Source organism: Chaetura pelagica, unplaced genomic scaffold, assembly GCF_000747805.2.
Source record: "Chaetura pelagica isolate M959 unplaced genomic scaffold, ChaPel_1.0 scaffold354, whole genome shotgun sequence".
Lineage (NCBI taxonomy): Eukaryota > Metazoa > Chordata > Aves > Apodiformes > Apodidae > Chaetura > Chaetura pelagica.
Genome location: NW_009953299.1, coordinates 1080877 through 1096363, shown reverse-complemented (window position 1 = coordinate 1096363; position 15487 = coordinate 1080877). Strand labels below are relative to the sequence as shown.

Here is a 15487-nt window from a genome sequence, read left to right as displayed (position 1 = left end):
ACACCACAGTGGAAGCCAGAGCAAGGGTTTGCCCTTTGTCACAGTTTTGGTCCTATTTCATGGCTTGTCACAGGTCCAGACATGAACATCTCCAAGCAGTAGCAGGTCACAGTGGTACAGGAGTAGCCACCAGCATATGGAAACCATCACACTCACTGCAAAGCAGTGCCTCATGGCAGGTGTTCCCCATCCTTGTCTTTAAGGACAGCTGGGGATGAGCAGAGCGGGTGCTGGGGCACCTGAATGGGAAGAGAAAAAGAAGACAGAAAGCACCCCTGTGCTCCCAAAGTCTGCCTTGAGCTGAATCACAAGATGCTTATAGAAAAACATGGTTAATTACTACAAAGCAATGAAGCGAGGAAAACACATTCACAGTGTATCTCCTGCATTAATTAGTTGCTAAAGATGTAGATTGCAATAGCTGCAAATGGCTCAGTGGCAAAACTGTCTCTCCTGGTTATTGTGCTAAGAAGTGCTCTTCTCTAGGAGTCTGTTCCCAAAGGCTGCCAGGGTCAGAGGCAGCTCACAGGGCAACTCGAGAAGGATGCTTAAATGAGGATGCCCTCACCAAGAGCACTTAACTCTTCATGCCTGCTTAAGTCTGAGAAATATCAAAAATGTGGAGAGAAGTTAATCCTAGAAATCCACTTGAATTAGAAAAACCCTCAGTCAAACAGGTGCCTGCTGTGTGCACTGCAGAGCACACACATATGGAATCAAGCATAAAAATAATCTCTGCCTTCAGTATCTGTGTGAGCTTTGGCTGAGCTTGCTGAAAGCAATCTCAAGGATGAGAGAAACAAGAAGCTCCACCATTACAGAGACTGAATTTGTTTGCAGACTTCACATCAGATGGTGGTGTGCCTGGGTCTGCTGCAAAGTCTGGACTGGGAGGTGGCAGAATTTAGCAGAATTTATGTTTCTGGAAATCAACAGACCTGAAACCTTTGTTTGGGCTTTTAAGTGTATTGGCCCTGCTCAGGCAAAATTTTGGTTGCCAAAATAGGGTGCATCTAACCTTTCTCTTTAGGGCTTGCAAATTAAGGTTTCATATTAGTGTGGAAAAATTATTCGGTTTAATATGATCACAAGCAGATGACGGAACAAATTATTTCTTATGGTTATGAGTAACTCAAGCAAAACAACAACCAGTGGCAAACAGAAGTGGTCTGTTTCTCCACTAGTAGCAAGATGATCTGTAACCCCACTGGCAATAGAAGGTGTGACTGTCCTGAAAAACAGTTATCCCAGGACAACCCCACATACAGCTTTCCTCTGTTTTCCAATCACTTCCAATCAGTACAAGCTTCTTCAGGAGCACAAAAGAGATAACTCTGTTCCCACAGGCTGTGATTGAAGATGCTCTAGGCTTTTCCTCAGATAGCATTATCTTACCAACTTTTACTCCACTGCTTCTTGTTTTACACAGGAGAGAGGGTAAGCTACCTATTACAGCTTCATCCTCCCCTTCTGTTGTACTAAACAAAACCGATGTGCAGAAGAGATCATTAAAAATATCCTAAGATTGGGTGTGAAGTGAAGACAGTTTACATCTCTAAAGTCTCGCTACTGGTCACTAGTAAAATAGAGGGGAAATTAGCTTGGAAAATATTTAAATAAAGGAATTATGCTTTGCTGCAGTGTATTGATGTAAGTAAGAAATCTAAACATGTAAAAGAGAGGAATTAGTCATTACTCAAAAAATACTAATTGTTACATATCTCAAGATACTCAAGAGAAAATTAAAGCCTTTTAAGAGGCATGGAGTAGTGTACCCCATGCATGAGAAAAGTCTGGCTTTTAAATTAATGTGCAAATAAAAATGTTGGAAAGTTTGTTACTACTTACGCAAGGAGTTTTTGAAAGTTGATTATTTATTTACTGAGGTCTGAAGTAGCTTCTTTCCTTCTGATCTTTTTCAACTTGTTTTTGCCTGCCAAAAGAGGAGGGCATCTCTGTCAAAAGTATGAAGATATTGGCAATTTCAAAACATAATTAGGACCAATTAATAAGAAGAACAAAATGCTGCCAGATTACTTAATACAGAAAAAAAAAGGGACTGTTAATGTGTGGAGCTCATTTCATTCTCAGCCTGGAGAAAAGAAGGCTTAAGGGAAACCTTATCACCATGTTCCAGTACTTAGAGGGTGGCCACCAAGAAGATGGAGATTCTCTTTTTACAAGGAGTCGCCTGTCTTCCTTCTGTGCTCAGAAGTTTAAATTCACCCTGTAGCTGCTACACTAGGGTAGGTCTGGCCTTCTTTCACTTCAGTGGCACCAGTGCACAGAACAAGCATTGACGCAGTAACATGGCACCCTCGTTAGGACTGAAAGTCCTTACACGTGAGCCTCCTGCTCTTGTGCTTCCCAAATACCTGCTCAGTTTTTTTTCTGAGACCAACTTTCAAAAAACCACCCTGTCCCCCCCAAACATCCATTTTTTCATGTGATCTTAACATAATGTGGCATTTCTATCTAATAGCTTGCCAAAGGCCTGTGACAAACAGTACCGAGTTGTCAGTTGAGAGACATTAAAGAAGTGAACTGTCTTCACTTCATACCCAATCCTAAGATATATTAAAATGTCAGAGCTTTTGTGGCTTCAGTTTTGGGATACCCAAAGTTGGAATACATGAGTCTGATTTTCAAAAAGTGCTGTGTTCCCTTTCTGCACATGTTACTCCTTTAACACATTTCAAAGATATGTACGATTTTATCAGGATCAGTCAACACTCTGGAATTTCTGACCATGTTGCATTTCTGCCATCTTTTCTGTTCTCATGCAGTCATACTTTATAAATTCGTTTTCAGGTGACGTTCTGCCTGGAAAAAACATATTGAAAATTGAGGAAAATATACTTAAGGGTTCGGGAGTGACATATTTGGGTTTGTATTTAATTCTGATTTGCTCTGGTTGGATAACTTTTAAAAGGATGAAATTTTAAATTTGAAAATGAAAAAAAAAAGGTATACATGGTTTTCTGCATATAAGTATTTCTCTGTGCTGTTTATCAGTGAAATTGTAATTTCATTTAACACAACTCTTACCTGCTTAGTCCCAGTAGAAACCTACCTTTTCAAAGCAATGGAACAATCCTCCTACCACTGAATGCAAGATGACTGTAGCTTTCGTTACCAACAATTGTTTTTATTTTCATAATAATTATTGCTTTCAAAAAATGGCACTTAAGTGTCAGTGTGCTTGATTGATTGTCCAAGAACAGAGATTAAATTATCAGAGTAAAGAGAGATTTGAATGCACGGTGTCATGCATAGTTGGGTGTTGTTGGTGATTGTCAATGAAAGCTCAAGCTTGATGTAGATCCTGGAAAAGCAGAAGATCGACAGCATTGTAAAAAGAAAAGCCACCTTTGTAAAAGGCTAGTGTAATTTTGCACCTCCTTGCACCTTCCATCAGGTAGCGTCTTGATGCCAGCTCAGCATCAGAGCAACGCTGGTTAGCATGTGCACTCACAAACTAACCTCTGTGGTTGAGTTACTGTGCGAGGGCAAAAGGACCCAGAGTGATTACATCTGAACTCTGCAGAAGCTACAAGTGCACCCCAGTGTGATGGACTGTCCTTCCACAGGACATCTCTTGCAACACTGTGGGTCTTCACCCTCACCAAGGGATTAGTCTGTCATCTGCAGCTACCACAGTGCTGAGTTTCTGGACAAATCTGCTCACACATTTAGCCATTGGATTTTCCCAGTGAGAACAAAATTTACAGGAGATGATGATTTCTCTGATTGGAAACGAATTAAAAACATAAAGCAGAGAGGGCAATAATGCTTGAGGTTTTTCTCTCACAGTAAAATAGAGAAGCAGTTAATCCAAGCAGCACCTTTTTTAAAAAAAAAAAAGTCAGCCACATTTGCTTTCCTAATAGCTTTCTTTTATTTGTTCTGTAGGTCCAGCTGCCCAGCGCCAGGTCCAGAATGGGCCATCTCCAGATGAAATGGAAGCACAGAGGAGGTGAGTTCATCAGTTTTGGTAGAACTCTAGTTTGTAGGTTGAATGAACATGCCATCCTTGTTCACCAATAAGCACTGTTCTTTTTACTAGTACCTCTTTTAAGTTGATTCTGAGTTTTCTGTAATTATTACCAAAGGTTCTGTAATTTTGCAGAATGTTTAAAAGCAACCTGTAGAGTGTATGTTTCTCATGCACATTAAGAAAGCTTCATTTTACCCTTTTGTGTGTCACCTGCTGGCAGCTGATAGCCATAGTGCCCAGGGAACATCTGATGCACCATATACACACTCAGGAATAGCTTAGGCCCATTTTGCATGTGGCCACTGCCTATGTCACAGTTTTAGCCAACAACCAAGTGACAGGTGCTCTCTCTTATCCCCACACTAACCCTTCCAGGGGAAGATAAAAGGAGAATAGGGGAGAGAGACTTTTAGGTCAGAAAAAAATAGAATGGGTTTAATGAATTAATAAATAATAATATTAAGATGGCAAATTATATACTACTATATACAGCTATGTAAATATATTCAAGTATATACATGAATATGCCAATGCAGAACCCACATTCCTCAGTTGGTAATTACTTCCCAAGCAGAAAAGTCCCAAACTGGACTCAGCAGCAGATGGGGGTGCCTGAGTCCAGGGTCCCAGTGACAGTCCAGAAAAGCCTTGGAGCAGCCACACTGGGCCTACTCAGGGAGACAGGAGAAAGCAACCTGTCTCAGTGAACAGTGTTCTTCTCTGATGAGAAAACAGGATGCAAGCACACCAGCAGCACTGGGAGCAATGACCAACAAGCAAACCCCAATCCAGCCAGGGAGGCCAGAGCAGGGCTCCCTGAGGAGCCATTCCATCCTCACCTCCCCACAGGCTCAGCTGCTTCCCCTTCAGCAGCTGTTTTAACTGCCAAAACTGCCAAACTGCCACATCCACAGGCCGGCAGCAGCTGGGGGCTCCCAGGGTCCCCACCTCAGGTTAGTATGGCCATAGGAGATTTTTTTCCTGGCACTCTCAAACCAGAACATTATATCGTATGCTGTTCCTTTTAGGAATGTTTTTCTCTAAATCAGGACAATAAATGAAAGAGTAAAGTTGTAGCCTTCACTTTTACACATATGCCAGACTTGGTGCCATTGTCACACAGGGCCTTTTGTCTTGCTGCTAGGAGTGGTCTCCTTGACATCAAAGGGAAGGTGGGTAGGAGTGTCTGTCCTTATATGCCTCTTCCCATAATAAAATTGTGAGACCCATCTAATTTCAGCTTTGTTGTCAGAGGTGTGATCTGTCAGCCTGACATCAGCTGTGTCCCTGTCAGCAGCCCTGCTCAGCCCATACACCACCTTTGTTCCCCTTATTCCTGCTCACTGCAAGTGTGTTTCTCCTACTGTATGAGAAACATGACAGAGTATTCTGTTGTAACGTGTAGCTATAGGCTGGTGAGCCTCACTTCATCAGGAGTGCATCAGGAGTACAGAAATTGGCAGGACCTGTTGCTACATCAAGTTTGGTGTCTGTCATTGCTTTAAAAAGGTGTCTGCGTTTGCTTCTGTAGCAAGAGGAGAATCAGCCAGAGGGTGGTTAGCCCTCCAGAGAACTTGGCCCAATGTTTGGTTCGGATAATAAATAGTTTTGTAAGGATTTTCATGCAACCAGACCTGCAGGGGCAGTTCAGGACCAAAGATGTCAGATGTTGGTCAGACACAACAGGCACTGAGTGGGCTTTGCCCTCACTTGCAGGTGCAGTGTGTAAGCAGGCAAGGTTTGCCTTGTAGGGTCCAGCTCCTGCCCACCCAGCAGTGGGGGGCCACCTCCCATCCCCTACACCTGGCTGAAAGACCTGATCCAGCTCTTCATTTAAGCACTGGCAATCACTGATTCTTCAGACTATATGTAACTCAGACCTCAAATTTAAATGTCTAGTCTGTACATTTAAAGTGTGAGCAGTTTAACTGTCACAGAGAAAAAGTTATGCATTTTACTTATTGTTGTTCACTAAGATACAGTGAAAGCCTTTTGGGTAGGTATTATTTGACTGCTAGAGGGCACATGGTTCTGTGAAAGCTTCTTTTCTCCAGTGGACTGGAATAAGCTATGGCAGTAGATGCACTTAGATATTACTGCCGCTACAATAGAGGATTTTCAGCTTTAATTCTGCTGATACATTCTTTAAGTATAGAGCAGACCTAATTTTAGGCCTAGTGTTTTTTTAACATATTATAAGCAGGCAAGGAAATTAAGTTATGGTAACTACCCTGCAAAATTGTCCATCTGAAGGGTTTTTTAGAGACCTTTACACAAATGTTAAAAGGATATATTTTTAAGTCAGAGTGTAATCTGACTGCTTTTGTACTTTACTCCTTGCACACTCCATAAGCAGCTCTGTGCCAATCTCAGGCTTTATTTAGTTCTACTGGAATACATTTAACTTTCTAAGAGTGTAAGAACTTCTTCTTTTAGCATGTGTGGGAGGGTGCATTTGGCACATACAAACTGCTTCTGCACAAGGGCAGACTGGGCTGGCATGAACCCCTATGACTTCAAATGGCAGTGGCTGACCCTTATTTTGGGGAGTACCCTGCACCTGTATCTGCTCTGCAACAGCTCTAATGATTTGGGGACATCTTACCCATATTTATTTCCTGGTCTGTCAGGCTGGAGTATTCAAAATCTATCCTCCAGATAAACCTAGAATTTCTCCCACGTTAAATGAGGAAGATTTATGTGTCAAGTTTTTCTTCACCATCAAATGTTGCTAATAAATGCCAAGCTAAGCTAGGGGACAGTATGCTTAGGAAACTCTTAGTACACGTGTTTACAGTTGAAATGTTAGCAGTGCAATTGATGCTGTTGCATATGGGTTCAGCCCATAACTATCTAGTAGAAGCCAGGGTGTGTACTGAAGTTAGGATTTCTGTTTATTTGATTTAAAGTGCCATAGCTTAAGTGAAACCAGTTGAATCAGCCAGCTGAGGCTGCTCCTCAAACCTGTTTCCCTTTTCTACATATAGTTCATCAGCTGCCTATAATGGTTTTCCAAAAATTGCCAGCATTCAATGAATTGCATGTCCTGAACAAAAATCTAGTTTAGGGTTGATCCCTCCACAGCAAAAAATAATGGATTTTCCTGTCCTGTCTATTGAATTAGAATTGAAAGATAGGAAATCTGTTTTGCAAAATAAGGGATTATTTTCATCTTACATACAGTAACTTTACTTTTCTGGACTTTCTTCTAAAAAATCTATTTGTATGCAAGAAGATAGAATTACTTAAAATCGCAGACTCACAAGTAAAGACGTAACAGTACAAGTAAAAATGCAAATTTATTTCTCTAAAATATTACATAAGGAGTCAAAATAGAAGTGCTGCCTAGAGTTAAGGTTCTTTTACTGCACAGTCCATGAAGTAAAGCTGTTACAGAAAAAAGAAATGTGGAGACTGACTGAAACATAAAGTAAAGGCAAACCTGGTCTAGAAATCATGGAAGAAAAAGATAATAAACCTTATTACCAAGCGCTCCAGTAAGGTCATTTCAGAGTTATGTTTTGGCGTTGTTGAAATCTTCAATCCATATCCATGTGCATGGTCAAAAGCCTGAGAAATAGTCTAGTTTTTAGCTCTTTTTAACAAGAGACATGGCAGGGCGGGTTTGTGGCAGGGGTCAGTGACAGCTCCTTCTGCGTGCTGGAGCAGACCTCTGCTGATGGACCCTGGGAACTGCACATCGCTGGGCAGGAGAGCCCGGGGAAGGCTGGGAGAGGGGATTTCCCTGTGGGACGCCAGGCCTGGGTAGCACAGGAGTTATCGGCTCCTGAGGGACAAGCAGCAGGGCAGTGTTGTGCCCAGCACTGACGAAGGAAACGTGGTGGGCAGGGTGGGCAGCCCAGGGGCGGCTCTGCCGGGCAGGGGCCGGTGCCAGCACAGGGCTGGGGTTTGCCGCTGGAAGAAGCAGGCTTTGTTCAGTCAGCATCTAAACACAGATCAAGCTTTGTTATGTTTTCATTCTAACTACAAGTCCCTTGGGCTCCTGATCCATAAAAGACTCGGGATGTGTCATTTTATGTGAGGTGCCCCCTGGTGTTTCCTTGCAATGCTCATGCTTGCCAAGGTTGTGACACGTGTGGTCGCTGTGCTCTCCAAGGCCTTGGACACTGACTCTTCCTCGTGGAGAGCTCGCTGAGGAGTTGCCTTAAATGAATCAAGCAGCCCCTGCAGTGTCCATCAGGTGCAGCTCCATGTCCTGGCTACACTTCACAAGGTGTGCAATGGCATTGCTGTGAAATCAAACCCACCTCCATCTCAGAGGATCAGCATTGCTGTAAGGGACTGGCTCACACACCTGAGACACACAGCTGGAGTGCTTCTCAGTGTATAAAGCTTTTACTTAAAATTATAAAGAATACATTAATGACTAAGGGTTTTTTCATTGCTGTTTTAGGCAAGTGATGGAGCAACAGCAACAGCGCCAGGAATCTCTGGAAAGAAGAACCTCTACCACAGGCACGTATCAAACTATGCAGATGAAGTCTCTCCTTGCTTGTCTCCTCTAGCTGTAGTTGGATTTTGTGTAGTGCTATGCAAGAGCTAAACTGCTAAAAGTCATTATATTTTTTATTATTAGGTTTTCAAGTTTTTTCATCTAGAGACTTGCATGCACTTGAGCGCAGTTGTTTTTTCACAGAGGCTTCTGTACAGGGCATGCAAGTGGAGCTAGGCAGGTTTGTCCATGGCAAAACTTGAAGAGCTGAGGGGGATTTTAGGTGTCCCAAGGAGGCCTGATCACACTTCTTCAACATTCACGAAGAGAGCAGGTAGCACTGCATGAGTGGCTCCGTGTTTCAAGGGGATGTCAACACAAAGGGACTGATGTGCCTGTCACTCTGCAGCACAAAGCAAACTACAGTACAGAGGAAAATACAGCTCTAGGTGCTCTGCGGTGGGGATCTTGTGGCCATGAAGAGAAGAGTCTTCAGTGAGCTTAATGGAAAATATATATTTAATGAGCTTATAAAAATCTTCTATAGCGTATTAAGTTGCACTAAGCTGAGAGATGACAGGAATAGCTTATAACTACAAAGTATGGCTTTGCCTTTCTGAAAGAAAGCAGAGCAAGCAAGCAAGCCAAGATGGCCATCTTGTGTTTGGGCTTTTGTTTTGGGGAAGTTTTTTCAGTTAATCTGGCCACAAAAGCAAAATGCTTTTCCTCAGCTGTTAGAATTGTTTAGGTTTTGATTTGAAACCAGCTTTAACACACACATACTTTAGTCAGTGACAGAAGTTGCTGGACTCTGTTTCAGCAGAGGTTACTATGTGCTATTCTGCATAGGCAGCAACACAGCTAAAATCCTGCCTTGGTGTCTTCAAGAAGCGGGATGTGTCTCTCAGGGACTTCCGGATATTGTCTCCCTGGCTACAAGATGCCACTGCTGGGTTCACCATGTCCCTTGTAACTTCCCATGGTGTGGTCCTGACTCAGCTTCACACAGTGCTTGGAGTAGCCTCTCTGGCACTGGAGGGCAAAGCTCTAACCATGCTGCCAGGGTCCCACTCTGCACCACCCTCTGGTTCTGCCGAGGGTTGGAAATCCCTAAGCTGGTGCCTGCATCATCTTCACTTTGCTTTGTTTGAGTTTCTGCTATTACTTAGTTTGTTTTTCTCTATTCTGCTTTGCCTTAGTTCCTTGTTGAGTGTCCATCTTATTCTTTTCATTTGTCTTTTCTGTTCTTTTAGTTTCCACCCTTCCAATAAGTATGTGCTCTACCCCCTCTCAGCCCCCATCTCCTCCTCCCACCTGCAATCACTGCAGTGCTCCTGCCTCCAGTGCCATGTCCCTGCCACCACCTAATGCCAGCACTGACTCTTTGGCACCCGCTGTCCCTGAGCCCTCATTCACATCCTTGCAGAGGGATAGAGAACCCCTGCAGCTCCCGCACAGGCGCTCAGCCTCTGAACGGCCAGCAGCCCCCGGTTCCTCCCCTCCAGCCTGCCCAAACCACAGGACTGTAATACCAAGCATCAGGCAAACCTCGCTGTCTCCACCACCTCCTCATCCTTCCCACTTTCCTTTCACCTCTCGCCAGCCTCTCAGGCGCTTTTCTCTTTTCTGCTCTCCTCAGTCTTCTGCTTTCTCTGCCACAAATGCACCACCTCTGCAGAGGGGTGACATCCTGCAGCAACATGGTCCCACCATCCTGCCTGTGATTCCTGTCCCACCTGACAGTGTCAGGGGATACACAGATAAAGCAGGCCAGGACACGTCAGCAAATGTACCTCTGAATGGCCATCTTGAAGAAAAAAATCCTTTCGGCCCCTCTGGGACCCAGGTGAAAAGTGAGGATGGGTCCTTCTTTCCACACCTAGAGGCTGCATTCTCCTCCCCGCTGCCCACCTTTGCCAGCCCCCCCAACTCCTGTGGCCAGGCTCCCTCCCCATCCTCCCATCCAGCATCTCGTCCTCAACAGCAGTGGTATCAGCCTGTGTCACACTGTGTTCCGTTGCCTCCCCCTTACGCTGCTGTGTCTGAGGTGACTATGCTCAGGAGGACCCCTCCTTACATGACTTCATCAGCCATTGCCCACTTGAGTAAGTACAGATTTTGAATGAAATGTGATCTGTGTAAAGGCGTAGCTTTTAGCTGTTTAAAAAGCCACATTTGCACAGCTAGAAAAAGGGATGAGACTCAAGGCTACTCCTGCTGTACGTGATTTCTGAAACTAAGGTGGAAAAGCATCTCAAAAGCACTCAGGACTGGTCCAGGAACCTTTGCAGCTGAAAGTAAGGCAAAAGGCAAGAATTACAGGACCAGGGTCCTGTAGGTGGGTTGTTGTAATGCATATTCTTACTGTATTAGCCCAGAAGGAGATTTTTATCATTCAGCAGAATCAAATTGTATTTGGCAGCAAGCTTCATGCAAACACTAGATTCAGCTGTTGCAAACGTAGCAGATGGGCTCTTCTGAAGCTGGAGGCCATGTCTACAGTAGACTTGTCTGTGTAGCAATATTGGTAGAGGTTGTGTTTTCTATTCTTAAGTGGCATTTTGATTGCCAGCAAAAGATATAACATAGATTTTGTTATACTTACCCAGAATCCCCGGTGCTTGTATAATTTATTTCATTCTAGAAAATCATCCTGGTATAAGCTGCATTTATAGTTGAGGGCTTGTCATTATAACTATTCTAGCAAACCTCTTTCATTGCAGGCAGGTCAAGAGCTTGGGTCTGCCACTTTGCATATGGTCTTGATTTCTAGCACTTCTCTCAAGCCTGCAGAGTTAGAGCAGTTACAAGTAATGCCTCTTTGCAATTCAGATCATAAGTTTTGTAACTTGGATCCATTCCTGTTTATAATCCCATATAATGCTTAAACGATGTGCCCAGAAGAGGAAGAAAACTGAGACATTTCCTTTAACTTTCTGCTAAAAATATTGCTGCAACCACTGGTGGCTCAGTGCTTCAGCTGATATAATTCCTTGAAATCCACTTAGTTCAGTGAAGTTATTTTAAACTCACATCAGTCCATTATTGTGACTCAGTTCAATTTTTGCCTCTGGCTGGCCTCTAATTAGGTGGGTGTAGTTGTGCAATTACAATTTACTGTGCCCACAATGAATGACTAGCTATTATGAACAAAAGAGAGCTCGAAACATTGAAAGTATTTCTAATATTGCTATGGTTCATTTCAATAATGGAGTCGGGAGTGTGAAATAATGGCAGAAGTAACCACAGAAATAAGGGAGCATTGTAAGAAAACCTAGCTAAGAGCAAAACCAGGCTGCTCATGTTAAATGCCATTTCCAAATGTTCCTAAGTCAAAACCCACCTGTCTTTCAAAATAACACTGAACAATTGAACCTCTGATTATATATCAAGAGCAGCCTGTTCTGAGGGAATGTAATGTGGGGAATTACCTTCAAGGAGGTGGATTCCTTCAACTGACCAGTTACAGACAGGCAAACACTGCAGTGGAGTTACCCACCATCAGTCCCTCTAACAGGGTGCTCCTTTGAGGATTTTTGCTGAACCTCTGGGTGCTTGGAGCTGGACTCTTACTCCATTATTTTGCAAGATCAGTTGAGGCCACACACATTCAACAGAAAGAAGGACTTGTTGCTGTAGCCTACAATTCTGATGAAAAGCTGATATTACAGAATCACACAGAATCACCAAGGCTGGAAAAGACCTTTATGATCATCAAGTCCAGCCTATGACCTAACACTACCACATTGGCTAGACCACGGCACTAAGTGCCACATCCAGCCTTTCCTTGAACACATCCAGGAATGGTGCGTCCACCACTTCCCTGGGAAGGCCAATCCAATGTCTAATCACCATCTCCATGAGGAACTACTTCCTAATACCCAACGTAAACCTCCCCTGGAGCAGCTTCAGGCCAGGTCCTCTTTTCTTGTTGCTAGTTGCCTGGAAAAAGAGCCCAGCCCCCACCTGACTACAACCTCACTTCAGGTAGTTGAAGAGAGTGATAAGGTCCCCCCTGAGTCTTCTCTTCTCCAGGCTAAACAACCCCAGCTCCCTCTGCCTCTCCCTATAAGTCTTTCCCTCTAATCCCTTCACCAGCCTTGTTGATCTCCTCTGGACTTGCTCCAGCACCTCAATATCCTTCTTGAAGTGGGAGGCCCAGAACTGCACACAGTACTCGAGGTGAGGCCTCACCAGTGCCGTGTACAGGGGGAGAATGACATCCCTGCTCCTGCTGTCCACACTATTCCTGATACAAGCCAGGATGCCATTAGCCTTCCAGGCCACCTGGGCACACTGCTGGCTGATGTTCAACATAGGTCCACAGGGCTGGCTGATGTGGTTTATTATCTCCATGTAGAAAGCTATGAGAGGAGCAGAAGAAGGTGCCACTTATGAGTTGGGAAGCGTTGTCTGTGTTTTGATTTCAGCACAGAATAAAACACCAGCCCAGCCAGGGAGAAGAGGAGAGAGAAAGCTAGTGGCAGGGTCTTGCAGGACGACATGACTGTAGCTGGTTGGCCATGGATACACCCACTATTTCCCATTCTCCTGAGTGCCTGGTGCTTCCTTGCGTTGCTTGCTCATCATGCAGTCAGGTCATGGCCTCGAGAGCAGGAACTTGGCCACGCTTCACCTCTAATTCATATTCTCTGCATTTCAGGCCCAGCACTTCCACCTGGTCATCCCAGTGGCACTGCTGTGATCCCTGCTTCGTCCGGGGGGCCCCCACCTCCGCCACCCCCCCCAGTCCCTCCACCACCCATGGGAGCTGCGCCCCCACCACCACCCCCACTGCCGGCAGGTGCTGGCCAAGGGGCTGGCACTGAAGATGGGTCAGTGTCAGGGCTTGCAGCAGCTCTGGCTGGTGCCAAACTAAGGAGAGTTCAACGGGTAAGGAGGTGGCACTGGGACTCCCTGATACGCTCTTAAACGTGGGAAAGTCTGGCACAGCTTCATGTAAAGGTCTGCAAATCCAGCGTGGGGAAACATGCTTCAGCTGAACGTTAGGTGAACTTTTAAATGTGAGTTTGTAGTGCAAATAAAGCTGAATAGGAAATGTTTAGTAGAATTTCTGCTCTTCAAAAAGTATTAATTAGCAAATAGCTGCAGTTTCTCATGTTGCCAGGATTTCATTACTTTAGCAAAGCCCACCACTGTACTGTCTGTTAGTGTTTTCAATCATTATAAGTGGTTAAAACTGCACCATGCTTACAAAAATCAGGGTAGACTGCTGAGGCCTCAAGTCAATAGGTGTCCACTTAGGTAATGGTTGCATAGACACATGTAAACCTAATAATGAACAAACAGTGCTGGGGTTTTTTTCATCATTACTAGGTATATCTGCCTCACCCAGACTGTTCCTACATTCAGTAAGGTTCATGTGGGTCTTCCTGCCGAGGCAGAAAATATCCTACCTCTGGTTTGGGGCTGTGATTGTGATTGTTGTTCCTAATAATTAGGAAAACTAGTAAGTAAGGGTGTGGTTGTAAATGAAACTTTTCATTAATTCCAATGTTGATTTCTGTCTTAAGCCAGAAGATGGTTCAGGAGGGTCCAGCCCCAGTGGGGTCTCTAAGAGTGATGCCAATCGAACAAGTAGTGGAGGAGGCGGAGGAGGACTGATGGAAGAAATGAATAAATTGCTGGCAAAAAGGTTTGTACTTGGACTTCAAGAAAGCATTAGCGTGAGTTCTGTGGCAAATTGTGGAACAAGGTGCTGTCATGGAAGCACTGCCACAGCCCTTTCTCTGGCAAGGGATGGGATGTGGGGATGCAGCACAGATGACAATACAGGAACTGCCCAAGAACAGTAGCATCACTGCAATAACCACCTGAGCCACGTGGGGGAGTTAGGCTGGTCCTCAGAAACCACTGGGGTTTGGGTTGTTCCTCCTGTATAGGACACAAGAGCCACCACTTGCTGAGCCTCAGACAAGCCATCCCTTCCTCATTCAGGTTCATACCAGCTGCACTCCTTTCTCTGCTTCGACACATTTCCTTATGCTCTGCACCCTGTATTGCTCTCTTAAACACCACCTCAAAATACCATCCCTCTCCCTGAGTTGTGTCACCAAGGTCGGGATTCTTCACTTCCACCCCAATCCTACGCAACCAAACGCATCCAGCCTTTGTCAAGTTCCCTAGGATGAACTAAGTAAATAATAACTCCCACCAGAGCCTGAATCAGTCTTCCCACATGGAGGATGTGTTTCTAGAGAGGTGACTGTGTGCCCTATCTCATGTTCATTTTCAAAGGAGGAAAGCAGCGTCACAGTCAGACAAGCCAGCTGACAAGAAAGAAGAGGAAAGCCAAAACGTAAGTGAAAGGCTCCTCACTGTTGTGCTCTTGCAAATATGTAGCTGTGGCCTTGTAAGTCAAAGTCCTGTGCTCATTCATTGTGTGTGGCAGGCACTGATGAGCAGTGCTGATCCAGGAATAGACTTGCACACCCAGACAAAAGGTAAACATAACTGCTTCAACCTTTCCTGGGAACAGTACCCTGTAAACATTATTGCTGCCTTATTCATAGGTGAGGTATTCTCCAGACCAGGCTAATGGGCACTTTCTCCTGAGTGCTGATCCAAGTGTTTTAGGGTGCAGTAGATTCTTGCCTCTTAAGGTAATGCCTTGAAACTTCTGGCAAGTCAACTTCAGATTAAGTCCATTTTTCTTATTTTAAATTTGTGGTTCCAGCTAAACTGAAGTGGATCATCCACCATGTGGTGTAACTTTTGATTGCCATCCTCCATGCATAGCAAGAGTCAGCTCACTTTGGACCCCACAGTGCAAAGAAAACACATCAAGGAGGAAGGTGGGAGGAGGAGGGGAAACAATGTATTAGCTACAAGACCATTCAAAAGTTAAAATATGTGTTTGTGGTACTTACACTAAGATGAGATAGAATTTGGACAACTTCAGGGTACTTTGACTCATATCTATTTTAACTGTTCTGTATGTTGTCCACAAAAACAATTGAACAAGGCTTTGGATTTGACTCAGTCTTTAAACTGAACTTGATGCAGCAATTTTGAGT

The 15487-nt window shown here is 44.3% G+C and overlaps 1 protein-coding gene across 2 annotated transcripts in view; it reads left to right on the top strand.

The window, feature by feature from the left end:
- The window catches only part of EVL (Enah/Vasp-like), a 73411-nt gene that overhangs the window by 50936 nt on the left and 6988 nt on the right, over nt 1–15487 (top strand). For both annotated transcript variants that reach the window (XM_009998012.1, XM_009998011.1), the window contains 5 exons: nt 3913–3976; nt 8412–8473; nt 13114–13343; nt 13985–14106; nt 14709–14769. In XM_009998012.1, coding sequence (XP_009996314.1) covers nt 3913–3976; nt 8412–8473; nt 13114–13343; nt 13985–14106; nt 14709–14769 — 539 coding nt within the window. The remainder of the gene's footprint in view (nt 1–3912; nt 3977–8411; nt 8474–13113; nt 13344–13984; nt 14107–14708; nt 14770–15487) is intronic.